The sequence below is a fragment of the Sciurus vulgaris genome (assembly GCF_902686455.1).
Source record: "Sciurus vulgaris genome assembly, chromosome: 8".
NCBI classification, from domain to species: Eukaryota; Metazoa; Chordata; class Mammalia; order Rodentia; family Sciuridae; genus Sciurus; species Sciurus vulgaris.
In genome coordinates this window covers 6321955-6347909 of record NC_136468.1, presented here as the reverse complement: position 1 = coordinate 6347909, position 25955 = coordinate 6321955, and the positions used below count along the sequence as shown (strand labels likewise).

General features: G+C 58.8%; 3 protein-coding genes across 7 annotated transcripts; 2 read left to right on the top strand and 1 right to left on the bottom strand.

Moving 5' to 3' along the window:
• The first annotated feature begins 1053 nt into the window (after positions 1-1053).
• Positions 1054-5851, top strand: ASIC3 (acid sensing ion channel subunit 3). 3 transcript variants are annotated; one of them, XM_079149327.1, is made up of 11 exons: positions 1054-1733; positions 2339-2489; positions 2832-2959; positions 3119-3317; positions 3402-3458; positions 3553-3700; positions 3947-4038; positions 4118-4197; positions 4330-4401; positions 4539-4597; positions 4728-5851. In XM_079149327.1, exons 1-11 carry the CDS (start codon positions 1200-1202, stop codon positions 4804-4806), a joined length of 1599 nt encoding a protein of 532 aa, XP_079005453.1. In that variant the 5' UTR covers positions 1054-1199; the 3' UTR covers positions 4807-5851. The 3 variants fall into 3 exon arrangements, with proteins under 3 accessions (XP_079005453.1, XP_079005454.1, XP_079005452.1); XM_079149328.1 differs by lacking the exon at positions 4539-4597; XM_079149326.1 differs by having other exon boundaries at positions 4118-4401.
• A 147-nt stretch (positions 5852-5998) lies between these two features.
• CDK5 (cyclin dependent kinase 5) lies at positions 5999-9996 on the bottom strand. The gene is made up of 12 exons (XM_079149331.1): positions 9859-9996; positions 9135-9223; positions 8972-9039; positions 8785-8845; positions 8615-8671; positions 7865-7960; positions 7650-7724; positions 7421-7517; positions 7202-7271; positions 6577-6637; positions 6387-6467; positions 5999-6266 (listed from the first exon to the last, which is right to left on the bottom strand). The coding sequence occupies exons 1-12, from the start codon at positions 9893-9895 to the stop codon at positions 6180-6182; spliced, it is 879 nt and encodes a 292-aa protein (XP_079005457.1). The 5' UTR covers positions 9896-9996; the 3' UTR covers positions 5999-6179.
• Positions 9997-11681: 1685 nt separating this feature from the next.
• On the top strand, positions 11682-25945 carry SLC4A2 (solute carrier family 4 member 2). 3 transcript variants are annotated; one of them, XM_079152399.1, is made up of 23 exons: positions 11682-11845; positions 14052-14168; positions 15927-16092; positions 16247-16488; positions 16568-16686; positions 17944-18176; positions 18269-18411; positions 19442-19622; positions 21020-21155; positions 21256-21421; positions 21502-21652; positions 21752-21936; positions 22014-22239; positions 22417-22632; positions 22703-22851; positions 22957-23151; positions 23461-23715; positions 23823-23912; positions 24088-24254; positions 24739-24992; positions 25084-25253; positions 25470-25643; positions 25722-25945. In XM_079152399.1, the coding sequence occupies exons 2-23, from the start codon at positions 14115-14117 to the stop codon at positions 25800-25802; spliced, it is 3753 nt and encodes a 1250-aa protein (XP_079008525.1). In that variant the 5' UTR covers positions 11682-11845; positions 14052-14114; the 3' UTR covers positions 25803-25945. The 3 variants fall into 3 exon arrangements, with proteins under 3 accessions (XP_079008525.1, XP_079008526.1, XP_079008524.1); XM_079152400.1 differs by having other exon boundaries at positions 11683-11845; positions 21538-21652; XM_079152398.1 differs by lacking the exons at positions 11682-11845; positions 14052-14168 and adding an exon at positions 14740-14778 and having other exon boundaries at positions 21538-21652.
• The last annotated feature ends 10 nt before the right edge of the window (positions 25946-25955 follow it).

The window sequence follows — 25955 nt, the reverse complement described above, 5'->3', positions numbered from 1 at the left end:
TTACTAACCTGTGGCCTTTTGACCCAGTGATTCTGTTTCCAGGAGTTTGCATCGGTGCCCTGGCATTGACAGCGATACTGATGGGAAGACTGGAAACCCCCCCCATAGGCATCAGTAGGGGTGTGGTTAGACAAACAACAGCCGTTCATCCAGTGGAATTACTGGAAGATGGCCACTTTTAATGATGGGGTTTTCCAGGTGCCGAGAATCACATGGTCTCTGGACGTGGTCAGTGAAAAGAGACGTGAAGTCATAGGGTAGCAGGTGAGCCCACAATCACTGTGGTAGAGGCCAGCCTCACCAACAGGAGAGCCTGAGTACAGGGAGGTAGGATCTGATGTGTAGGAAAAAGTGACCCTGAACGTGGACCTAAAGAGCACCCTGGCCATCCAGTGTAGGTTGGGATGCTGACAGTAAAGGAAGAGATCTGCCAACGCCAAACTTCCCACTATTCTCTAGTTTGGTCAAGAGCCAAGTCCACTCAAAGAACAAATGATCCCAGGTGGGGCAGTAGGAAGGCAGAAGAGGTGAAATGAGGGAGGGGCTGGAGCAAGGGTCAGTGACTGACCCACAGATCTGATGTGCAGAGGCTGCACCTGGAGACCCAGAGAGTCCTACTGGCACACCCAGTTCCAACTTATCTCTGGGCCCCTTCAAGCCCTACCCAGGACTGCTGTGGTTTCCTCCTGGCGCCTCTGGTCTCTGACAGGAACCACCCCGCCATGCTGCACTAATGGCTCCGTCTGGGGCCCCAGGGACCTTCCCTGCCCCCCAGACTGCTCTGCTGGCCCCCTTGCCCCGCTCACTGTTGAAACCCAATCCTCTGCAGCAGCGCCAGCTCAGCACCGCCTGGACACTGCTCTGCAGCCCCTGCCTGCCTCTCTTGCCTGCAACCTACCTGGGCTTTGCTGCAGAGCCCCCCAGTCCAGCGCTGAGCCCAGGGGAGCCACCACCTGTTTCTGGGGAAGGCCAAGCTGGACCAGCAGGTCACCTCACCCCGTCCCAGCAGGCCAGTGCCTCCTGCTTGCCTCCCAGTCTTGATTCCTCCCCTCCTCTCTTTGCCTACCTTCTCCTTCCCTTTCCTCACCCGCCTGGCTCCCCAAGTCCTATCTCCACTCCTGCCAGTCCTCCAACCCATTTGTTCCAAGTCCCTGGGTCACCAGCCCCAGAGACTTCTCAACCCTCCCTGGGCTCCAGCCATGAAGCCCCCCTCAGGGTTGGAAGAGGCCCGCCGGCCAGCCTCAGACATCCGAGTGTTCGCCAGCAGCTGCACCCTGCATGGGCTGGGCCATGTCTTTGGCCCCGGTGGCTTGACCCTGCGCCGTGGGCTGTGGGCCACTGCGGTGCTCCTGTCGCTGTCAGCCTTCCTATACCAGGTGGCTGAGCGAGTGCGCTACTATGGGGAATTCCACCACGAGACGACCCTGGATGAGTGCGAAAGCCACCGGCTCACCTTCCCGGCTGTCACTCTGTGCAACATCAACCCTCTGCGCCGCTCGCGTCTTACACCCAACGACCTGCACTGGGCCGGGCCCGCACTGCTGGGCCTGGACCCCGCTGAGCACGCCGCCTTCCTGCGCTCCCTGGGCCGGCCCCCTGCACCACCCGGCTTCATGCCCAGTCCCACCTTTGACATGGCGCAGCTCTACGCCCGAGCTGGCCACTCCATTGAGGACATGCTGCTGGACTGCCGCTACCGAGGCCAGCCGTGTGGGCCCGAGAATTTCACTGTGGTGAGCTACCCACCCTATCCGGAGACCACACTCCCCAGCACTGCCAGCCAGGCTGTCCCAAAGCCAGAAAACCCTAGCACTACCCTGCCAGCCTTTCCTTCCTGGAGCGTGGCATTCCGTTCAGCCCAGGAAGGGACCCCTGGGGCCCCCTTCTCATCTCCCAACGTGACAGCAGTGAATTCCTGGCCCGGGCACTCCTGCAGGCCTAAGGGCTGACCTATGGAGACCCTACTACTGGAGACAGGGACTCTCCAGTGACTATTCTAGGCAGAAGAGCCCTCTCTCTGCCAGGAAAAGGGGATTTAGATTTGCTTTCCTCTGCCTCTTCAAAGTTCTGCCGGCCCCAGAGGAGGGCAACTGTCTGCTTCCTTTTCCCTGTAGGCTGTGCCCTGGGCTTTGGCGGGGGGAGTTGGGGGCCAGAGCAGCTCTAGTGATGGATGGTGTCTGCAAGGGTTCAACCACATGCATCTGCATGGAGGGCAGGGGCATCAAGAGGTGGGCTTCAGGGTTCAAAGGAGAGACCCAAACAGAGTATAAGGAGGGGAGAGTGCCCAGGCCCATGTGCTTTCCTGTGGGGAGGGTTGCCACCCTGTCTGCACCCCCAGATCTTCACCAGAATGGGGCAGTGCTACACGTTCAACTCGGGTGCCCACGGGGCAGAGCTGCTCACCACCCCCAAGGGTGGTGCAGGCAATGGGCTGGAGGTCATGCTGGATGTGCAGCAGGAGGAGTATCTGCCAGTGTGGAAGGACATGGGTATGGAGCACATGCATCGGATGGGGAACTCAGTTGGGGGGCCAAAGCCTAGGGGGGTGGGGGTGGGGGCACACACTTGCAATTCCAGCTACTTGGAGGCCCGAGACATGAGAATGGCAAGTTCTGAGGCCAGCCTGTGCAACTTAGGAAGGCCCTGTCTCAAAAACAAAAGCAATAAAAAGAGGTGGGATGGGTCTCAGTGATAGCTGCTTACCCAAGCTCCATCCCCAGTGCTGGAGAAAGCGGGAAAGGATAGGGGGAGGAGGGGAGGGGCTCAGGTGCCCTTTCCAATTCTGGGGAGAAGGGGCTGCCATCTCAGTCCTCAAAGACCCCTCCCTGCAGAGGAGACCCCGTTTGAGGCGGGGATCAGAGTGCAAATCCACAGCCAGGAGGAGCCCCCCGTCATCGACCAGCTGGGCTTCGGGGCTGCCCCAGGCTACCAGACATTTGTGTCCTGCCAGCAGCAGCAAGTATCCTCACCTGTGCCTCCTTCAAGGTTGCTAGCACCCTCATTCCCCCTGCACCACCTCAGCTCCTAAGTCCGCAGTTCCTCCGTTTCTCCTGGGCCGGCCCAACCCTAGTGACTTCTCGCATTCTCCCAGGAGTCTCCTTAACCCCGTCCCTCACAGCTGAGCTTCCTGCCACCGCCTTGGGGCGACTGTAGTTCGGTATCTCTGGACCCCGACTTTGAGCCGGAGCCCTCTGATCCCCTGTCCCCCAGCCCTACTCCCAGCCCCAGTCCTCCCTATAGCTTAATGGGATGTCGCCTGGCCTGCGAGACCCGCTACGTGGCTCGAAAGTGCGGCTGTCGAATGATGCACATGCCTGGTAAGGGGTGGGGTCCGTGTCCTGGGGTGGGGTGGAGACTCAGGGACGCTGGGGCTCCTGAAGCTGCTTCCTCCCCAACCCCAGGCGGCGCACCGGTGTGCAGCCCCCAGCAGTACAAGGACTGTGCCAACCCGGCCCTGAGTAAGAGACAAGCCTCCTGGTCCCCACCCCGCTCCGCCCTTGACCCCGACCCTGCCGGCCGCCGCACCCTGACCCCAGGCTCGGTGGCCCGCAGACTCCATGCTGCGGAAGGACGCGTGCGCCTGCCCCAGCCCGTGCGCCAGCACGCGCTACGCCAAGGAGCTCTCCATGGTGCGGATCCCCAGCCGCGCTGCCGCCCGCTACCTGGCTCGGAAATACAACCGCAGCGAGGCCTACATCGCGTGAGCCCCACTCCAGCGAGCGAGGGGCTCCTGGCGGGGAGCGGGCACGGCCGGCCCAGGCAGTCACATCCTCAGGAGCTGCCTGGGACTCTGGACAAACCGCTCAAACTCTCCGGCCGGCGGGGGGGCGGGGGCAGTGACATCCCTCCCAGGGTTCTGGAAAGAAGCGAGAAGCTCCACATCTCTTTTCTGCCAGCAGCCAGCACCAAGGAGTAGCCAGCGAACATTCGGGCCTTTCTTCTCCAGGGAGAACGTGCTTGTTCTGGACATCTTCTTTGAGGCCCTCAACTATGAGACAGTGGAGCAGAAGAAGGCCTATGAAGTTTCAGAGCTGCTTGGTGTGTGCTGAACGCCCAGGGTCTGTGGAGGTGTGGGCAGGGCAAGGGCTGTAAGTTGACAGGTGCCCTGCTTCCACAGGCGACATTGGGGGCCAGATGGGGCTGTTCATCGGGGCCAGCCTGCTCACCATCCTTGAGATCCTAGACTACCTCTGTGAGGTGGGCCTGGGCCCCAGCTGGGGGAGGGAGAGAGCCAAGGTCAGCTCTCCTCAGCCCAGTAAGTCCTCTGCAGCCACTCGGGTTCAGGGGGAAGGTTTATACTGGCCAGCTCCCCCTGCTGCTTGCCCTCAGGTGTTCCGAGACAGGGTCCTGGGGTATTTCTGGAACCGAAGACGCTCCCAAAGGCACTCCAGCACCAATCTGGTAACAGCCCCTCTTCCTTCCCTGAGCCTCCAGCAGCCCCCTCCTGCAGCCTGGAACACTTCCCTGATGGGGAGTGGGGGGACATGTGTAGTGACCCAGGCTGGTCCCCACCTCTAACCCTCTCCTTCCTCCCACAGCTTCAGGAAGGGCTGGGCAGTCATGGAACCCAGGTCCCCCACTTCAGTCTGGGCCCCAGGTAACATAAAATGGCCAAGATCAAGGGAGGAGGGGCAGAACAGGTCGAGGGTACAGTCCAGGTTCTGGAGGGCAGGCATAAGGCAGAAGGTGAAAGGCCCTTGCCCCAGTGCTGTGGCCTATCTCCCCAGGCCCCCCACCCCGCCCTGTGCTGTCACCAAGACTCTGTCTGCCTCTCACCGCACCTGCTACCTCGTCACCCGGCTCTAGACATGCTGTGTGTGACCTCAGGGTCACACTTTGACATCTTGAATGCCCAGCCTGTGCATCTTTGCTATCTTCACCCCAAATAAAGCTTTCATGTTTCTGCCTCAGGTGTTCCTCTTATAGAGCGCAGGCTAGCAAGGCCAAGGTCAGCTCTCCTCAGCCCAGTAAGTCCTCTGCAGCAGCTTCAGCTAGATACCACTTCTGTGAGGCCTGCAAAACTGGGCCCCAGTTAGTCCTCACAAATCCCTGAGAGAGGATGGTAGTACAAGGATATCAGTCATTTGCACCTCAGTGTGAATGAGTTTATCAGAAGACATCAGAGGACAGGTCTCCCCCAAACCCAGGGCTCGGGTGCGATGGCCTTGAGGAGGCTTGGTCAGTAGGTACCGACTGGGTACAGCTGCGAGACTCTGACCGAGAGCCCAGCAAGAAGTAGGGAGGAGTGGGGATGACAGGAGGGCTGGCTCTTCCACTTCTAAGAACACGAGCTGGTGTCCTGCCTTTGAAGGCATGGTTCTTCTCCAGTTGGGACCAAGCGTGGCACATAGTCTGTCTCCATGGGAGCAGTTCTTGCTTCCTCAACTCCCCACAGGAGCAGAAGGCCCCGGAAATGATGGAGCTGGGAGCACCCTCCCTTCCTCCTCCTGCCAGGAAGGACATCCCAGGCCCTGGCCTCAGGTCCAGTTTCCTGCTTTTGCTGCATCCCCAACCATTGGGAAACTGGCAGAGAAGGAAGTGGGGGAGGGAGTGCTCCTCGTAGAACCATACCTTTGGGTCTCTCCTGTCCCAGTCTGCAGGCCTGGGTATGGGGTGCTGAAGGGGGAAAGGTCCATGCGGGATGTGGAGGGCACAGGGAGAGACCCAGCCCTTCCCTCCCCATCCTGGTAGAAGCCATCTTTGATCTCAGATGCCAGCTGCCTAACCCCTGGGGACTATGTCTGGCCTTCCTAGGCAGAGGGAGGATGGGGTGTGCATAAGTGCAGAAGCACAGAAGTGCAAGGCCAACACTGCCTTGACCCCAGCAGGAAGGGGTGGGGTCAAGGGTCAAGGCCTCCTAGCCCCTGGTCTCAAGGCCACTTAGAGTAGCAGAGAGTTGGGTGTGCCTGAGCTGGACGAGGGGTGGCAGAGGGTGGTAAAGGTGGAGCAGGTTCCCCAGCACCCCCTTCAGACCCACCCTACCACTACATCAGCAGACTGTGGGAAAGGAGCCAATTTATGAAATTAAATAAAGTCCATGGGGAGTGGAGATCACAGGCCAGGGCAGCTTGACCCTGGCCAGGCCCAGCACAGCTGGAGCTCAATACCCCCTCCTCACCCCTCCCACAAGAGGGCTTAAATAGGCCAGGCCCTGGCCTGGCATCCAGGGATCCCAGGGCCTAGGGGGGACAGAAGTCAGAGAAGTAGGGGTGCTGCAGGGCCTCCTCCGCTGAGACACGCTGGACAGGGTTACACTTCAGGAGGTTCTGGAGATAGGAGGGAGCAAAGGTGGTGGCAGATCAGGCCAGGTCGGCTGCCAGAGCCCCACCCTCCCCTAGTTCCCCTGGAGAAGAGTTCCGGTCCCATCCTCTACCCTGGTCACCTACCTGCAACAGGTCCCTCCCTGTGGCATTGAGCTTGGGCACGACATTCACCAGGGATGTTGTGGCTGGGTACATTGGGTAGGGCTGTGGAAGGGCAGAGGGTTAGACCAGGGAGGCTGGGTGTGGAGGCTGCTGGGGCTGTGAGGAAAACTGATCTCTGATGAACCACAACTTTCCCCATCCCCCATCACACCTTGTAGTCTGGCAGCTTGGTCATGGCTGGCCACTGCTCCTCAGTTGGCGTCCCCAGCAGCGTATCCATGGGGTTAAGGGTCACTCATGGAAAGGGCTGCATCTGTACCTTCCAGGCAGGGTTAGGGGCTCTGCCCTCCCAGGGATAGGACTACTCATTCCCACCTGCCCTCCTCTCCACCTGTCCCTACTCTACCTGCTACCTCAAGATAAGCAAGCCCCAAGCCTGTGACATGTATTCTCATAGCATGGTGTTTACAGGGGCCAGGTGTGTTCCAAATGCTCAGCTGGCCCAAACCCGGGTATCTCTGCTCCTAATGAACGAGTTGTCCTTCTCCCACAAATAAAATGTTCCCTGCTTCTTCTGGCTCCTTCACCCTAAGGACTCACCCCCGACCTCAGACATTCCTCCTGGCTGCCTCCCTCCCACGCACTCCTTGCCTATAAGCTACACCTGCTCAGGGCTATCGGCTCTTCTACCCTCTCAGAAGCAGCCCTGGGCCCTGCGGCCCTCGCCCAGGCCATCGCCACCCTCACTCCTGCTCTAAGTTCCCTGCCCACTCCCCTTCCAGAGTGAGGGTAAGGATAGTGGGCAAGAAACAGAGGGCAGGGGAAGTGAAGGATATCGGAAGATCCTCTTCAGCTGGTCATCCACATCGTTGCCAGGGAAAAGCGGCCGCCCGGCGTTAGCCAGCTCTGGGAGGAAGAGAGGGGCATGTGGCCCCTCATGCTAGAGCAGGCTGGTCCTCAAGAGGCCCACTCCCTTCCCCCAGAGGAAACCCTCCAGGTCCTATTATCAACTTAAATGGGAGAGAAAGTATCTGCGCAGAGCCCCAGCATCTCACCTGCAAAGATGCAGCCAGCCGACCACATGTCAATGGACGTGGAGTACAGCTTGGCTCCAAAGAGGACATCCGGTGGGCGGTACCACAGTGTGACCACCTGAAGAAGACACCATCCACAAGGACCCCCGACTTTGAGGGCTGGGACGCAGGTGCAAGGAGCTCAGGGACAAGGGGAACACAATGCAGTGGGTTTCGGTCCCCCACCGCAGGTCCCACTTCCCAGGCTCACCTCAGCAGAGTAACAGCGGACTGGGATCCCAAAGGCGCGAGCCAGACCAAAATCAGCCAATTTCAACTCCCCATTCTAAGGGAAGATGAGAAGTGATGTGGAGAAGAGCTTTCAAACAGCACTGGGGTAGGCTCCAGTTCTCCCAGTCTGCCCACCCAGGATGCCCAATCCCTGGCTGCAGTCCCCCATCCTCCCTCCTCCCCAGAGAGCTATACCCTGTTGATGAGGAGGTTCTGGGGCTTCAGGTCCCTGTGCAACACGTTGCGGCTGTGACAGAATCCCAGGCCTTTCAGCAGCTGGAAAAGGAATGACTAGAGAGAAGCAGGGGGAAGGGAGTCAGACACCTGAATGGTGGGTCTTGCTGCCCGCCTCACCCTTTGCCATGCCCTGGAGCCCAACCAATTTGCAGCACCAAGCTCAGCAGGACACCATCCATTCATTACCAAGAGCCTGCTTTGCATGGTGCTGGGCATTAGAGATAAAGCAGTGAACAAGTTGACCCTGCTCCCCACGTTTTTGGACCTCTCAGCCTGGTGGGCTTACCTGCCTTCTCAGTCCACGCTTATTGCCCCAACCTAGCCATACTTGAGCACACATGCACCATAACCATCAGTGCAAATGGAGTGCTACAGCCTTATTCCAGAACTGCTTCCCCTGGAACCTGGGCCAAGGCCTTTGGTCTGGGGCCTAGAACAGTGCCTGGTGCAAAGCATTCAGTACTTGTTGAATGAGAGAAATGTATCTCTATGAGCTTCCTTTTCTCATCTCTTACATGCAAATAACATCACTGTTACCATGCAGGTCAAAACAGACTTTGCTCCCTAAGGCTGGAGGCTCATGGAGGGCAGAATTGAGGTGTGTTCATTCCCTGACACTCCAGAGCCCAAACCTGCACTGAAGGAGTGCTTACACTGAATACAGACCTCACCCAGTTTTGATGAGTGCCCTGAACAACCCTCCCTAACCTTCACAATCTCAGGATCAAGGTCACCATTGCAGCTGTCAAAATACTTCTTCAGGTCCTAAAAACAGATGGGGGTGGGAGAAGATGGGGGTCAGAATTTTAGCTCGGTCTATATCCTCCCAAAGCCCCTGTGTCCTCCCAAAACCACTGCTCCCCACACCCCTCTTTTACCTGATCACAGAACTCAAAAACCAAAGTCAGCTTCTTGTCACTATGCAGAACATCATGAAGCCTAGGAGGAAGGAAGGGCTCAGCCAGGTCCAAAGTTGGCCCCTAACATCCCAATACCAGCCCAGCCCAACGCTGAAAGCCCCCTCTTCCAGAAACCACACAGGCAAGGAAGGCCTTGGGGGCACACCTGACAATGTTCTTATGCTTCAGTTCCTTGAGTAGGCAGATCTCCCGGAGAGCAGAACTCGGCACACCCTACACAGGAGAGAGCCAAGGCAGCAGTCAAAGACCACCCACCCCACCCCAGGTCTCAACACTACCTCCCGGCCTGCTGGGTGCCCCGATCCTACCTCATCATCATCATCCAGTCTCACCCTTTTCAGAGCCACAATCTCATGGGTCTCCCGGTTTTTGGCCTTGAATACAGTTCCATAGGTGCCTAGGGGAAAGAAGCCAAGAATGAGGGAAAGCAGGAGCATCCTTTCCCATCTTAGGAAATCCCTCCGGGGAGTGGGTAGCCTCCTAGGGTGCTAGGGAAGGTTTTCAGGGTGAAGGCCAGGCGAATAGCTTTGTGAGTGAGGATGCGGCAGGTGGGGAGGGGCAAGAAGGTCCCTGCAAAGGCTCCAGGACACCAGCAGGAGGGAGAGTCTGCTGCCAAGGTAAGAAGGTTTATAATAGAGGCGGTGCTCCGGGAAGGTCTGGAAACAGGAGGGATGTGGGAGAGAACCGAGGGCCCGCAGAAATGTTGAGCTTGGAGGTCTGCAGAGACCTGAGGCTGTGGGGATCGAGGTGAGGTTTGCGAGTGGTGCCGAGGCTAGAGATGGGATATGTAGGAAGTGCCGCGGTAGGGAGGTCAAGTCTACAGGGAGAGCTGAGGTTACGAGTGGGAGTCTGCGGGAAATGCTAACATGGGGAGGAATGGTTGCACGGAGTGTTGTGCTCAGTGGCCAGGGCTTCTGCCAGGGCTGAGATCAGAGCTGTAGATATTGCTGACGGTAGGGGAGCCGGGGCTGCAAGGAATGCTGAAGGGTCTGCAGAAGAAGACCTTGCAGAAACATCTCGTGGTTCCATTACCTTCCCCAATCTTCTCCAGTTTCTCGTATTTCTGCATTGCGGCGACCGGGGGGACCCCTGCGGGCCCTCGGTTCTAAGACTCCGGCCCCGGCGTTGCAGAGGAGGCGGTACCCAAGTCTCTGAACCCGCCCCGCCCCGCTGCCCGCGCACGGGCTTCTGGGACTTGTAGTCTTGGCACGGCCAGGCTTCCCAGTAAGGCCCGGGCTCAAGGACTACAACCCCCAGCAGGCTGCGCTCTGGCTTTCTACCGCACTCTACTCCCGTTCTACCGCGGAGGCAAATGCTGGACTTCAAGTCCCAGGAAGCATCGCGTGTCCGCTTTCCGGGCGTCCCCGCCGTGCCGCCTCGGTTCCCAGTGTGCCCCGCTCTTGTTATTCCTTTTCTGTGCTCACAGCCCTCTTGGAAAAAGCTGCTCAGGGACTACACGTTCCAGAATGCCGAGGGGTTGGGGGTGGGGCGGGGCGGGGCGGGATGCTTTCTGTTCGGGCTTTAGGGTTTAGTGGCCTAGATCCCGGGCCGTGGTGGCCTGACTTTGACAGGATTGGTGATATTGAGTTCCCAAAGACCTCTTGACAACCTCAGCACGAATTTCTACCTCTCCTCAGGCTATCTAGTGACCCCAGGATTGAGTGGGGAATGGCTCTGAGCTACGTTTTGCTACTGATGACCTCAAGGGAACCAGCTGACCACAGGGCTGGGTAGAAAGGCAGGTGTGCCCCATTTGAGGATGGAGTTGAGTGGAGAGACGCACGCGCCAGAGATTCTTCTTTCTGCTGGTCCGGCTTTATCGCCCCGGAGCCCACCGAATTCCAGCAGCTCCGTTCTAACATGTCGAGGCAAGCTGGCTGGAGTCTGCGAGTCCCTCAGATCCTTGTCTCCAGAGCAGGGCCCACTGGAGTCAGCTAGGGTGTGGCCCACGAGGGCTGGCAGGTTGGTTACCCTCTCAACAGACAAGACCACAGACAGATGCTACACTTGCAGCCAGCCTTTACCTCATCCCTTAAAGGAGTTGATTATAGATTTTCTTGCACTGCTCTCTAATTGTCTCTGATTGCATTCTTGAGGGCTGTGAACTGGGCGAAAACGGCCCCAAATAACACTGCTCAGCGTTGGAACCAGAGTTGGCGCTAACCTTTGTTAATTAACCTATTTATATGAGTGCTTTTGCATAAACAATGCTGGGATTCACCCACGTGGCAGGCTAAGGGAGCAAAAAGTGTATTCCTTATCTGAAAGAATTTATGATTTAGTTGGAAAAGCAACATTACACATAAAGGTTTTTAAAAGATAGGCGACAACAATGAATAGATCTCCATTGAGTGTGGAGGTAGAACAAACGGAAGTGGGGAATCCCCAACAAGCCGCCCGGTCCTAGGTCAGCTCAGGGTAATGGGCAGCCAACTTCCAAGGCTATCACTTCTCACCCGCCTGCCACCCCAAGCCTGGGGGGGATTACTGGAGCCGGGGCGGCGCAAGAGAGTCTTAACCCCATGCATGCATGCATATTTCAACTTCCTCCGCCCAGAATTTCCTGGCCATTCTTGTGCACTCTGGGTCCCCGGCGTAAGGCGGGCTCCTTTCCGACCAGAGGTGCTGTAACAGAGGCAAGAGATGGCGTTCCCGGGGCGCCTGAGGGGGGAAGCCCCGGGCCGCACTTCGCGCGGCCTGGCCGAGGGGACGGCGCGGGTGGCTTCCACACGCGGGGATCCGGGTGCCGGCCGGTGCCTGGAAGCGCGCCCCCGCTCCGGGTCTCTGCCCCGGCTGCTTCTTGGCTCGCCGCGCCGGGGCCGCGCACGGCGCGCCGGGGGGGCGCGCACGTTGGGGGCTGGACTGCCCGCGGCGCGGGGGAAAGTTGAGTTGGGAGAAGTTGGGAGCGGCGGGGGCGCGCCCCGGGGTGGGCTCGGGGAAGTCGTCGGGAGCGCGAGAGGGCGCCGGAGGACTTGGAGAGACCCCGAGACCCCCGGGGCACGAAATCCTGAGCAAGCGGGTAAATGGAGAGGTGGTGGCGGGGAAGGGCCGGGGCAGCGGAGGGAGGAAGGGAGGGGGAAGGAGAGGGGGGAACTCGGTACGCGGGCGGGGAGGGAGTGGAAGTGGAGGAAAGGGCGGAGACTGGGGCGCGGGGAAGCAGGTTTTGGGGAGAGGGATGAGGAGAAGAGCGGAGTGCTGGTCGGAAGCTACGATACCGGGGTCTGCTTCTTAGAGTTTCCTACAGCCAGAGTGCCGCGCCCCCTGCCACCAGGAGGGGGTAGTCTCAGGGAGGCGCCACCACAGGCTCTCCCACTCCTGGGCCGGCTCCAGACAACCCCTCTCCCCTGCGACTTCCCTACAGCCTCTTTCAGTCCAGTCCTGGGGGTTGCCTCGGGCCTGGGGCCTGATCTAGGAGTTGGGAGGCGGAGTCGGGAAAGGCGGGGTGGCGGGTCAGGTCAGGACAAGGGGTCAGGCAGAAGAGGGAGCAGCTGGGTGGGGGTGGGAAAAATGAGCCTGGAGTTGGACCTGACTCCTGGGGGTCCACCTTGTCTGGGTGGGGAGCTCTGTGCTGCTTGTGAGGGTAGCACTGCCTGGTATCTGGGGTCCACTTTATCCTCCCTCCTCTCCCCCACCGGTCCCACGGCAAAGAGCTGTGGAATGTACCAGTTCTTTTGGGGAGTAGTTAATGCCCAAGTGGGGGTCCAGGGTGATAATCCCTTGGGCAGGGGGAGAGATGCTAATCCTCTGGGCCGGTCAGGGCTGGTCCCCGGAATGTGCCCCCACCCGGATTATAGGCACCGATGCTCTGGACAGAAGCTGCTTTGTGTTCTGGGACGGGGGAGGGGGGAGGGGTGGGGGGCATGGTAGAGGGAGGAGGGGGTGATGGAAGAGCACTCTGAGGGCATAGCCTAGAGATGGCAGTGAGCACCTGCAGGTGCAGGGGACGGGTTCTCCCCACACCCCTCCCAGGGCACCTCTCCCCCACACTGGCGGGTCCTGGCTGAAGGCCTGCTGAGGGGGAGGTGGAGAGAGCAGTCAGCTGAGTTGGAGTGCCTGCCAGGAATGTGTGGCCCAGGCTCCCCACCCTGGGCTGACCACCCCCCAGACCATTATTCTTTGACCCAGTGCCGACCTGTCTTATTCCCAAGTTAGCCCGGAGTCGGGGGACTTCATATTGTTCCCTTCACAGAACCTTGAGTGCTGCCCTCACTGGGAATGGGTACCCCAATTTGCATTGGTTGGGTTCTCTCCCTACAGTTTCCCTTTTCTGACCTCCTACCCCCAACACAGCGTTCCCTTGGCCTCCACTACAGTCACCATCAGGAGGGTAGCAGCCCTGCTACTCAGATTTTCCTGGCCCCTGACTAAAGAGGGGAGGGATGAGAACTGCCCCTCAGGAGCAGGACATCGGGGGTTTCTGTGCCCACCCCTTTGCTGTCGTCATGCGCCCCTCCCCATTACAAAACTGCCCAGTTGGAGCCCACCGTTGTCCCCTTCCTCCCTCCCACCGAGTGCGAGTGGAGCTGGGCTCCTGCCCTTCACCCCAGGAACTTGCTTCTCCTGCCTGCCCTCACAGAGGGGGCAGGCCTGCTTCCCTGCCCAGCCTGCCTTGAGGAGGGGGTACCCCTCCCTACTTAGAGGCCCCCTGCTTGCAGTCTTGGGCTCTGCCCAGCGTCCTCTCTCTCCCTCTCCTTTCTGTCTGGGCCGAAGTGCCCCCTCCTCCACAACTCTGTGCTCTGCGGGTGTCTCATTCAATACCACACCCCTCTCTGGTCTCAGGCCCACCTCCCGGCCACCTCCGGCTGGGTTCCTGTTTCTGTCTGGCCCTTCACTCCCGATTTTCCTCCGTTCTTTATCACACCCTCCCTGATCTCTGTCGCCTCCTCTCCAGGGCTGGGCCTTGACTCCTTCCTCCCTCATTTTCCGCAGCCTCTCCCCCCCACTCTCCCTTGGCTGTTTCCAGGCCCTTCGTGGCCCTCTTTTGCGTCTTAGTCTTCTCCTCCCTCTCTCTCTTTGTTCTTCTCTTTTTTCCTATAAATAACTCTCCTCTTTGCTCTTGCTGCCTCTAAGGGCCACTCTGAGGCCCTCGTAGTCTAGGAAGATCCTGAGCAGGAAAGAGACCCGTGTGGCAAGCGACTGGGGCTTCTTTGCTCCCCGGGGCTGGATGCCCTGCGGGCCTTGCCTGCTCTGCTCTTGGATGGTGACTGGCCCTCTCCCCCACCCAGGTTATGCCTCCACCTTGTTGCCCTGAAAGCCGCAGCGACAGTGAAAAGGGCTAAGTTTTGGCCATGAGCAGCGGCCCTCGGCACCCCGCCTCGGGCGCAGATTCTTTCCACACAGTGGTGAGTACTGCTCAGTCAGCTGGCCCCTAGGCCACAGGTGCTCAGGCCCAGGGGCCAGCTGGGTGGGGGTGGCCTGTGTATGCAGAAGCTGGGGAAAGGAGCCTGTGGTCGATCGGAGAGACGCTGCCATCCACATCCTGACCTTGCACCTTGTTTTTAGGGGCGGGTGGGTAAGGTGGCTCCCGTTCCTGGGGATGGAGTTGAGGCTGTTTTCTGAAGACCGAGGTAGTAGTTTAACTGCAGCTGGACAGGAACTTTGAGGACCCTAGGTCTCACCCAGGGGAACCTCTCCGACCCCGCCTTAATGTGTAGGTCAGGACACACGCACGCAGTGGTTCTGGGCTGAGCTTCTGGATGCGATTTGCCCCGCCCCTGGACCCACGTGCCTAGCTGACCCGCCCCTCCTGTCCCCCCACGTGGCCACCGCCCCACATGGCCCCCTCCTGATTTTCCTAAGGAGTCTAATGATTAACCTCAGTGCCACATTCAGCCCGGTTATTGGTCACTTTGGCCCAGCAGGGCACGTGACTGGAAGGGGCGCGGGCAGGTGCCCTCCCCCTCCTTCCCAGGTTCACCCCTACGGGCCATGGACTTCCTCTTGCGACCTCAGGTGCGAGGGGTCCACGAGCCGCCCGCGGCCCCCCTCCCCGCCACCCCTCCTCCCCGTTCTGCGCTCCCTCCGCTCCTGCCCGCTTCTTCCTGCCAGGCTGCTTCTGGTGGGAGTGGGGACCGAGTGCTTGGGTCAGCCGGTTGAGAGAGCCCTTCGCACAGACGGGAGACGCCAGCCCTCTGACCCTCGCATCTGCATCTTCTATCCGGTGTCCCTGCCCGCCGAAGCTGCTCCTGTTGCCCGCCCCTCCACCCCGCGTATCTCCCCAAGACCCGCCCTTCCTGGCCTTCCCGCCCTCTTCCCTGCTCTTCCCTTCTCTAGCCACTGGCACTGCCATGGAGGGGGCTGCATACCCCCGCCCTTGGAGGTTCTGATGCCCTTCAGGTCCAGAAACTCTTGAGCAAATATTTGGTGGCCAGGGCGCCTGGAGCTGAGACCGGCAGGGGGTGGGTGGGGGGCTGGACCAAGGCTGCTGGGCCAAGCAGCACGCAGGCCGCTTAGCTAGACGCTTAGCTAGGCTGAGCTCTCAAAAGCCCCGCAGTCCCTGCCCGGTGCTGGCCCTGCTGCTGCTGTCTTCTGCTGCTGCTGCTGCTGCTGCTGCTACAGCTACAGCTGCTGCCGCGCTCCCGCAGGATGACTCAGGTTGGGGGGGTGAGGGGCGGGGCTAGCCGATTGGGTCGGGGTGCTTGCTGCAGCGTATGGGGGCCCCCTGACCAGGCAAAGCGCACGTATTCCTGTGGAGGCATGGCTGGGTTTGTTTGACTCAGAATTACTCCAGGTCAGTTAGCTTGGATGCCCCCAAAAGTTACTTTTGGGGCTCAGCAGTTGTCCTCCAGGGGCCAAAAGGAGTTTTTTCACTTTTTATCACTAAACTGCCCGGTTTGCATACCCCACCTTCCGGTTGCAGAGGGGACACAGGAATGCTGAGATTTCCAGAGTGGGCCCTCCTGCCTGCCCTGGGTCTGACTGCAGACCAGGCCCATTCAGCTGGGAGCCCAGGGAACAGGCTGCTGGGGGGAACTGGGTCCCTGGTATTGGAGGGCACGGCTACTGGGGGATTCTGACTCTCTGGCACTGAATAGGGCAGGGTTTGGGGGTGTGATTCCTGGTGATCCCCTGCGTGTTCTCTGTACCCCTCTTCCTTACAGCCTGAACCAGAGAGTGTGGGCCCTGGGACACCTGGGTTCCCAGAACAGGAGGAAGATGAACTTCACCGCACCCTGGGAGTTGAGCGGTTTGAAGAGATCCTCCAGGAGGCTGGGTCCAGGGGAGGGGAGGAGCCAGGCCGCAGCTACGGAGAGGAAGACTTTGAGTGTAAGGAAACAGGCAGAGGAGGGGCTGGGGAGAGGACTTGACTGTCCCGCAGAGAAGGAGCTAGGGTCCCAGTGGGAAGAGCTACAGTTGGGGGCAGGATAGGGGGAGGGATGCTGTGCCTGCCCTCAGGCAAACCCCTCCCTCCTCCTGTCAGACCACCGCCAGTCCTCCCACCACATCCACCATCCACTCTCCACTCACCTGCCTCCTGATGCCCGCCGCCGCAAGACTCCCCAGGGCCCCGGACGGAAGCCTCGAAGGCGCCCTGGAGCCTCCCCAACTGGGGAAACCCCCACCATCGAAGAGGGGGAAGAAGACGAGGATGAGGCCAGTGAGGCTGAGGGGGCCCGGGTGCTCACTCAGCCATCCCCTGCCTCCACACCCTCCTCTGTGCAGGTGAGCTGAGGCCAGAACCTCTTGGGGATGGTGCAGGGCCTGACCCGGCCTCACATGCCTATGCGGGCCCTTGTTGCAGTTCTTTCTCCAAGAGGATGAAGGAGCTGACCGGAAGGTAGAGAGGACCAGTCCATCACCCCCTGCACAGCTGCCACACCAGGAGGCAGGTCCCCGAGCCACCAAGGGGGCCCAGACTGGGTAAGTGCATCCTGGTCAGCACTGTCCCAAAGTAGGACACCGGACTGGGTTTCACCAGACTTGGAGTCACCAGACTGGTGTTCAGATCCCAGACCTGCCCCTTAGTAAACTCTCTGAGCCCTGGTTTCTTGTCTGTACCCCAGCCTAACAGGACCTAGCAATGGGGGACTACAGAGAGGTGTTAGTTAAGGTCCTCAGTGTGGTTTAGCAGTCTCAGCCACCCTTGCCGTCCCCACCCAGGCACTGCCTTGAGGAGTAGACTATGACATTCCAGCATCTGTTAGGATCCACAGGGTTCAAGAGGAATAGGAGACTCCCTCCTCATTCCTGGGGAGATGTCAGTTCATCCAGTTGGAAACCAGATGTTAAATGGAGCTGGAATATTGTCACTGCCTCCAGTATCCTGGTTTGGGCAGAGCATCGGTACCAGTGGGTGATAAGAGTTTGGGGACACTAGCTTGGGAAGACTTCCTGGGGGAAATGACCTCGAACAAGGTCATGACTATCTCAGATTATCTCAGACCTGTTTTTCTGGGTGCCAGGCAGTGTGAAGGGCTGGGCTGCAGGAAGTCAAGGGCACGGCGCCTCCTCCGGGGAGTAGCCACACTGGGAGGCAGGCTGGCAGGCAGAGCTGGCAATGGCAGGAAAGCCTGGCATTAGGGAGAGGAAGGGAGAAGTGGGCAGGACTGTGGCAGAGACAGGGCACAAGCCATGATGGGCAGTGGCTGGCTCTGGTCCCAGGAGGAGTGGAGCCATGGAGGCCCTTCATGAGAGGAGAGAGGAGGAGAGCACATGGCAGGGACTAGGGCAGAGAGTAGGTAGCGGGGCAGAAACTGGAGTCCGAGGGGAGGCACAGACCCTCCTCATAGCACGGAGGAGCTGGCTGCAGTTCCAAAGCTGTTTTCACATGATTTGTTCTCTTTGATCAGAAACGGGGATGCTGTGAACCTCTTGAATCCCGGTTGTGCTCAGGGCGAGGGGCAAGGAAGAAATGCTAGCTGACATGAAGAGAGGTTCGCAGGCACCCGTTAGGAACCACACCCTGTGCTAGTACTTTCCCAAAAGTTCACCTCCTCCAGCACCATGTGAGGCTAGCCTCAGCCCCATTCTGCTGAAGAGGAGTTCTTGTGCAGATTGGCCTTCTGGTGACCCCCAGGAGCAGGAACTCGGAGGAGCTGAAGTCCTTCCAGTTCCCTTCCTAGGCTCCCCTGCATGGGCGGAGGCCGCCTCTCAGGTTCATGGCTACTCTGTTTGCAGAACACTGGTGGAGGAGGTGGTGCCAGTGGCCAGTGGCACAGCTGGGGGTGATGATGGGGGTGCCTCTGGGCGCCCCCTGACCAAAGCTCAGCCTGGGCATCGCAGCTACAACCTTCAGGAGAGAAGGCGCATTGGGAGCATGACTGGAGCAGAGCAAGCACTGCTGCCCCGGGTCCCCACCGATGAGAGTGAGGCCCAGACGCTAGCCACAGCCGACCTCGACCTCATGAAGAGTGAGTGCTGGGGCCTGGGCCGAGCCCCTCGCTGGTAGGAGAAGGAGCAAGATTAAGAGGGAGCCTGACCTTGGTCCTCTGCTTGTCCCCAGGTCACCGGTTTGAGGATGTTCCTGGGGTGCGGCGGCACTTGGTACGGAAGAGCGCCAAAGGGTCCGCACAGAGTGTGCGGGAAGGGCGGGAGCCTGGCCCCACGCCTCGGGCCCGACCCCGGGCCCCACACAAGCCCCACGAGGTACGGTTCTCTGCTCCCTCTTCCCACTCCCCTACCACGCAGACCAGGAGTCTTGAGCACGGAGGTGCTGCCTGTGGGGATGGGTCTTGGGGTTGGTGAACTTAGCCATTGTGGAGTGATACGCATCAGACTCGTTAATCTGTGTGTCACAATTTTAATTCATGCCCGAGACCCTGCTGGTGTGCAAGTTGTGGCCATTTGCTGGCAGGTGGCAGTGAGGAGTCAGGAAGATGCCTTATTCTGCTTGGAACACAGACCCTTTGGGCTGGAGGGGTGGTGTGGAACTGCGCTTCATTTCCAAAACCCACTTGTCTCCGCTCATTTGCTCCTCCCAGCTGCCTGTGAGGATGGTAGCACAGGTGGTATCGGCCATAAATCAGGGTCTGTGACTTGGCCAAGGTCACCTGGTTACTTAATGACACTGCCCATCTCAGACTTCAGGGCTCTGGTCCTGAACTCTGCCTTAGTTTTTTTTTTTTTTATTTTTTTTAAGCCGTTTTATTGAGGTATAATAGCCCTGCAGTAAATTGCACCAGTACTGAGCGTCCAGCTGAGGGACGTGGTGCACCTGTAGCTCCCAGATGGCCACTGCCTTACTGGAAACTGTTTCCACCCTCTGCTGGTTCCTCCTGCCCCCACCCAGCAGTGTTCCTGCAGAGGTGACCATGCTCTGTTATTTGCAATTGGTTTTGCCAGTCCTGGCTACATACAAAGGGAATCTTACAGAACCCTGTTGTTTTCCTAGGTGGTGACCCTGCCAGGCACTGTGTCCTGGAGTATACTTATGTCCTACAGGCTTGCTCTTTAATCCTTATAACAGCCCTTGGAGGAAGTGGGTATTGTTGCCTTGTCTACAAGACAAGGGGAAACCAGTCTCAAATTGAGTAGTCACATGTTCCAGGTTCCCAGGCCTCGTGTGGGACTTGTGTGCCTATGTGCCATCCACTGCGCCCCAGGGCCATTTGCTCTTCCTGATGCAGGCTTTGCCTGAGCCCACCCCTTACGCTGCACCCTCTCATCTTGCCTCAAGGTGTTTGTGGAGTTGAATGAGTTGCTACTGGACAAAAACCAGGAGCCTCAGTGGCGGGAAACAGCCCGCTGGATCAAATTCGAGGAGGACGTGGAGGAGGAGACTGAGCGCTGGGGGAAGCCCCACGTAGCCTCACTGTCCTTTCGCAGCCTCCTGGAGCTCCGCCGGACTCTGGCCCATGGTACCCACCCTGCCTGCATCCCTGCCCATCCTTACTGGAGGATACTCCCTGTTCCTAGATCCCTGTTCCTGAATCTGTTATGTTTCGGGTGCTAAAATGTCTTTAAACCATTTTGATGGAGTGCTTCCTGATGTTCCTGGCATGGCTTCTTTGCATCATAGAAAACCTGGGGAATATGATCTAACCTGTGGGACTGGATAAACTTCACTAAATAATTACCCCCCGGACTCTCGAGCCCTGTGGCTGCTTGTTCCTCCTTTCCAGCTGGTAATCACCCTAGTGGTTCTTATTCTAAGTAGCTGAGGCCCAAAGCTATGCTGTTAAAATCGTTCCTAAACTAAGAATAAGGCTTTGAACACTTCGAGTAAAGGGCCAGAGTATTTTTTTGTGTTTTTTTTCACACTGTGGACTGAACCTAGGGGCACTTTGCCACTGAGCCACATCCCCAGCCCTTTTTTTATTTTTGAGACAGAGTCTTACTAAGTTGCTTAGGGCCCTGCTGTGTTGCTGAGACTGGCCTTGAACTTGTGATTCTCCTGCTTCAGTGACCTGAGTTGTTACCATTAGAGGCCTGTGCCACTGTGCCCAGCCCCAGGGGTGCTTTACCACTGAGCTCTATCCCTAGCTCTTTTTATTTTATTTTTATTTTGAGAAAGGGTCTCACTAAGTTGCTGAGGCTGGCCTTGAACTTGTGATCCTCCTGCCTCAGCCTCCCGAGTTGCTGGTATCATAGGCGTGAGCCATTGTGCCGGCTGCATGAGTTTTATCATTAGACTTTGTAATCTGCTTTGGTTCTATGTATTCTTTAGTTCTTTGTTCCTGAAAGTTGACCTTGCCAGATAAAGACCTGGTAACTTTTGAAAGAACTTTCTATATGAAAGGGTGTGCAGAGAGGGAGAGCTTCCTAGTGAGCAGCCATTGGGCTTGGGGAAGCAAAATGGAAGCCAGGAAGCCTGGGGTGGAGGAGGGTCTTCAGGTGGCTTGCGGACTGCCTGGACAAGGCCACAGACCAGCTGTGTCCTGATCTAGAGGGTAGAGCTCAGACCCTAGAGGAGCAGCATGTGGGTCACTAAGGAAGAACTGAGGTCAGCCCGAGTGAGTGTCTAGGCAGGGAGGCTGGGTGATTCCTGGAGGGGGTGTGATAACTGAGTTTTCATGAACTCTCTCGGCGTCACTGCAGTTCTTTAAGGCGATGCGGGTGGGGAGAAATGGGTCAGAGAGGCGAAGTGGTACAGACTGCAGAGGCAGAGCTGGGACTCGAGCCTTGATCCTCAGTTTGTAGGTTGGACCACACCTTTCAAGTTAGGCCTGTCTGTCCCCGGCTATCCCTCCCATTCCACTTCCCACTGTTGTTTCTTACTCTGCAGTGAGGAATCCTCCTGTCATCTTTATTCCAGGGGCTGTGCTTTTGGATCTGGACCAGCAGACCCTGCCTGGGGTGGCCCACCAGGTAGTGGAGCAGATGGTCATCTCTGACCAAATCAAGGCTGAGGACAGAGCCAACGTGCTGCGGGCCCTTCTGTTGAAACACAGGTATGGCCCTGTGGGGACGGTGGATACTACTGCACCCTGCCCATCCCTTTCTATCCCTGTCATTGTTCCTCCTTACACTCACTGCCCTCTGCCCTGCCAGCCACCCGAGTGATGAGAAGGACTTCTCCTTCCCCCGCAACATCTCAGCTGGCTCCTTGGGCTCCCTGCTAGGGCATCACCATGCCCAGGGACCTGAGAGTGACCCCCATGTCACTGAGCCTCTCATTGGTGGTGTTCCTGAGACCCGGCTGGAGGTGGAGCGAGAGGTGAGAAGTGGGAGCAGACCCTGCATGGGGCTGGTGGCCCGACTGTGAGCGAGCCCTGACGGAACTCGTGGAGCAAGCAGGCTGGCTGGCCTGAGCTCCATTCTCCGTCCCCCCAGCGCGAGCTGCCACCTCCAGCCCCACCAGCCGGCATCACGCGCTCTAAGTCTAAGCACGAGCTAAAGCTGCTGGAGAAGATCCCTGAGAATGCTGAGGCCACAGTGGTCCTCGTGGGTACGTGGGGCCAGTCTGAGGGCTGGGTGCTGGTTTCCACAGGGTCTGGGGCTGGGCGGGCCCGCCGTGTCCTTGCTCACGATGGCCCCATCCCACTAGGCTGCGTGGAGTTCCTCTCCCGCCCCACCATGGCCTTCGTGCGGCTGCGGGAGGCTGTTGAGCTGGATGCGGTGCTGGAGGTGCCCGTGCCCGTGCGCTTCCTCTTCCTGCTGCTGGGCCCCAGCAGTGCCAACATGGACTACCATGAGATCGGCCGCTCCATCTCTACCCTCATGTCTGACAAGGTCAGCTCCTTGCCCTTCTGGTCCCACGCCATGGTCCCCGTCTGGTGCCCTCCCTGACTCCCATCCTGCTCTGGCAGCAATTCCACGAGGCAGCCTACCTGGCAGATGAACGGGATGACCTGCTGACTGCCATCAACGCCTTCCTGGACTGCAGCGTGGTGCTGCCCCCCTCGGAAGTACAGGGCGAGGAGCTGCTGCGTTCTGTTGCCCACTTCCAGCGCCAGATGCTCAAGAAGCGGGAGGAGCAGGGCCGGCTGCTGCCCCTGGGGTCTGGGCTGGAGCCCAAGTCTGCCCAAGATAAGGGTACGGGCGTGCAGGCCCGCGCCAGAAGGCGTTGCCTTGCGGCGGGGTTGGGTGGGCAGGAGGGCCCCACCAACTTCAGCAGAGGCCGAGGTTGCAGGCTTCTGCAGGTGGGTGGACCGTGTACGTGGAGGAGGTCCTGGTCGATGGGCAGCTGCCTGACATCAGCCTGGGTTGCAGCACTCCTGCAGATGGTGGAAGTGGCGGGTGCAGCTGAAGACGATCCCCTTCGTCGGACGGGCCGGCCTTTCGGGGGGCTGATCCGTGACGTGCGGCGTCGCTATCCCCACTACCTGAGTGACTTCCGAGATGCACTTGACCCCCAGTGTCTGGCTGCTGTCATCTTCATCTACTTTGCTGCTCTGTCTCCTGCCATCACCTTCGGGGGACTGCTGGGTAAGGAGGAGCTCGTAGGGGCAGGGTACACAGCCTGGCTGCTGAGCTGAGCTGGTTCTTGCACCCCCAGGAGAGAAGACGCAGGATCTGATAGGCGTGTCAGAGCTGATCATGTCCACAGCGCTCCAGGGTGTGATCTTCTGTCTGCTGGGGGCTCAGCCATTGTTGGTGATTGGCTTCTCGGGGCCCCTGCTGGTCTTTGAGGAAGCCTTCTTCTCGGTGAGGGCTCTTCCCGCCTTGCTCCAGTTGCCCCTTCTCTTCCCAGCATCTCCCCCATTGCCTCCAGAGTTCAGGGCCTGATGGCTTCCCACCTCCCCTGCCTAGTTCTGTAGTAGCAACCAGCTGGAGTACCTGGTGGGCCGCGTATGGATTGGCTTCTGGCTGGTGCTCTTGGCCCTGCTCATGGTGGCCCTGGAGGGGAGCTTCCTGGTTCGCTTTGTGTCCCGCTTCACCCAGGAGATCTTTGCCTTCCTCATCTCCCTCATTTTCATCTATGAGACCTTCTACAAGCTGATCAAGGTAGGCAGGCCCTGATCAGAAGCAGGGCCGGGACAGCAGGGCTTCAGGGCAGGAGGGTGTACCAGGGCCTCTTATCTCTTGCCTCCTCTGGACTGGAGGCCAGGGTGGTCCCAGGAGTTCCCTGGACTTGCAGTCCATGGAGCTCGTGAGCTCGGGCTTGTCCTTCCCCCTGCTCCCAGCTGGTCCTCGGGTTTGTTTTTTTAATCTAACAAGGTGAGCCAGTGCCAGCCTTCTAGTCTTCAGCCAAGCCCAAGAGTTTCATCCCCAGTTTAGCTAATGGAATCCTCTGTGACCCTCCCCTCTCCCCAGATCTTCCAGGAGCATCCCCTCCATGGCTGTTCAGTCTCCAATAGCTCAGAGGCAGACAGTGGCGACAACACAACCTGGGCCAGAGCAACAGCCATGCTGGGACCAAGCAATGGGAGCTTGGCTGGGCAGTCTGGGCAAGGGAGACCCCGGGGCCAGCCCAACACAGCCCTGCTGTCCCTGGTGCTCATGGCTGGCACCTTCTTCATCGCCTTCTTCCTGCGCAAATTCAAGAATAGCCGGTTCTTCCCCGGCCGGGTGCGTGGGCTTGCAGGCTGTGGAGAGCTGGGTATGGGATGGGGTGTTGCTAGCAAGCGAGGGTCTGAGTGGGACAGCAGGTCTCTGAGCACAGTGTTTGCCCTCAGATCCGGCGGGTGATTGGGGACTTTGGGGTGCCCATCGCGATTCTCATCATGGTGCTTGTGGATTACAGTATTGAGGACACCTACACCCAGGTAAGGCATTGTACAGGTGATGGCAAGGTGTTGTTTCCACCACCGGGGGTTCTGGATATTGTACTCCAGGCCCCAGCCAGAGCCTGTCCTTAAGTTGGGCAAACACTAAGCCTTTCCCCAAGTGTGCCCTCCATGTCCACCCTGCCCATGACTCCACACTGTCTCTGCCCTGCAGAAGCTGAGTGTGCCCAGTGGATTCTCAGTGACAGCCCCAGAAAAGCGGGGCTGGGTCATCAACCCCCTGGGGGAGAAGAGCCCCTTCCCTGTGTGGATGATGATTGCCAGCCTGCTGCCTGCCATCCTGGTCTTCATCCTCATCTTCATGGAGACGCAGATCACCACGTGTGTGGTCCTAGCTGAGGGTCCTGGGGCTGTCAAGAGGCCAGAGTCCTCAGCCAGACTTGGGAACACACATGGGAACTGCTGCTGTGTTGAGCCAGAGAGCCCAAGGACTTTGGGGGACCCTGAATGCCCTGATGGCTGAAGTTTTATTTTATAGGCAGCAGAAAATGTCATCGAGGGGCTGGGGATGTAGCTCAGTGGTAGAGTGCTTGTCTAGCAAGTTCGAGGCCCTGGATTCCATCCCCAGCACTGCAAACACTCCAAAACAAAACCTGAAGTTGGCCGGGGTGAGGATGGAGTGCAGGCTAAGGCTTGCTGGGAGCTCTCCTACAGGATGAGGGCTGAGGGCCAGACTGAACTCTGTGATGGAATTCTAGTCCTGACGGAATGGACAGGGACTACCAGGTTCCATAAGCAGGGACTGGCTGGGGCGTGCTGGCCACACCAGGTGTGGCAGACCTCAGCAGTGCCTCCCCCTCCCCAGGCTGATCATCTCCAAGAAGGAGCGGATGCTGCAGAAGGGCTCTGGCTTCCACCTGGACCTGCTGCTCATCGTAGCCATGGGTGGCATCTGTGCCCTCTTTGGCCTGCCCTGGTTGGCTGCTGCCACTGTCCGCTCCGTCACTCATGCCAACGCACTCACCGTCATGAGCAAGGCTGTGGCACCTGGCGACAAGCCCAAGATTCAGGAGGTCAAGGAACAGCGGGTGACAGGGCTGCTGGTGGCTCTGCTTGTGGGTATGCCCCCCCATATATTCCTGCTTCCTTGTGGATACTGAAGGCCACTGGGGAAGGAACCTTGGGGCTAGTTGTTTCTCCTCTTCCCTAGGCCTTTCCATGGTTATCGGGGATCTGCTACGGCAGATCCCCCTGGCTGTGCTCTTTGGAATTTTCCTGTACATGGGAGTCACTTCTCTTAATGGGATCCAGTTCTATGAACGGTTGCACTTGCTGCTCATGCCACCCAAACACCACCCAGACGTCACCTACGTCAAGAAGGTGAGTCCTCGCCTGGAAGGATCCCAGAGCTCTGCCCCATCTTGGTCTCCTTGAGTCAGCTGCTTCTCCCCACTTTAGCAAGCCCCCGTTCAGAGCAGTCTCTGGAAGTGCCTGAGCTACTTCCATCCCAAGAGGAACAGAAGCGTCATTCTGGCTGTTCTCTCGATGTGTTGCTTCGGGGAGAAGCCTGGGCCCACTCTGTCTCTTCCCAACCAGGTTCGGACCCTGCGAATGCACCTGTTCACAGCCCTGCAGCTGCTCTGCCTGGCCCTGCTCTGGGCCGTCATGTCCACAGCCGCCTCCCTGGCCTTCCCCTTCATCCTCATCCTCACGGTGCCACTGCGCATGGTGGTGCTCACCCGTATCTTCACCGAGCGAGAGATGAAATGCGTAAGAACCCCTGCTCCCCGCCCTCCCACCCCTCCCTCCTCTGCTTCTGGAAATGCCCACCCTTCTCTTCCCCCACAGCTGGACGCTAACGAGGCAGAGCCAGTGTTTGATGAGCGCGAGGGTGTGGATGAGTACAACGAGATGCCCATGCCTGTGTAGCTGCTGCCCAGGGGCTGACTGACGGACAGAGGGAACGGGCTGGTGGGATGGGTTCCCCCTCCCCCTCCCAGTTTTTATTTAAGTGAATAATTTAAAGTCCCCTTCTCCCCACCCCCGCAGTAAAGTGCTTCGGCCTCCACCTAGCCCTGGTCT

Excerpts from the sequence above, each read along its gene's own strand:
- ASIC3 (XM_079149326.1), top strand. The coding sequence starts at position 1,200 with ATGAAGCCCCCCTCAGGGTTGGAAGAGGCCCGCCGGCCAGCCTCAGAC. Across the intron at positions 1,734-2,338 it reads GGCCCGAGAATTTCACTGTG|ATCTTCACCAGAATGGGGCA; the intron begins GTGAGCTACCCA and ends CTGCACCCCCAG. Across the intron at positions 3,318-3,401 it reads TCGAATGATGCACATGCCTG|GCGGCGCACCGGTGTGCAGC; the intron begins GTAAGGGGTGGG and ends CCCCAACCCCAG.
- CDK5 (XM_079149331.1), bottom strand. The coding sequence starts at position 9,895 with ATGCAGAAATACGAGAAACTGGAGAAGATTGGGGAAG. Across the intron at positions 7,272-7,420 it reads GGCTGGCTGCATCTTTGCAG|AGCTGGCTAACGCCGGGCGG; the intron begins GTGAGATGCTGG and ends TCTTCCTCCCAG. Across the intron at positions 6,468-6,576 it reads CCAAGCTGCCAGACTACAAG|CCCTACCCAATGTACCCAGC; the intron begins GTGTGATGGGGG and ends GCCCTTCCACAG.
- SLC4A2 (XM_079152399.1), top strand. The coding sequence starts at position 14,115 with ATGAGCAGCGGCCCTCGGCACCCCGCCTCGGGCGCAGATTCTTTCCAC. Across the intron at positions 21,156-21,255 it reads GCCCTTCTGTTGAAACACAG|CCACCCGAGTGATGAGAAGG; the intron begins GTATGGCCCTGT and ends CTGCCCTGCCAG. Across the intron at positions 25,254-25,469 it reads ACGTCACCTACGTCAAGAAG|GTTCGGACCCTGCGAATGCA; the intron begins GTGAGTCCTCGC and ends CTTCCCAACCAG.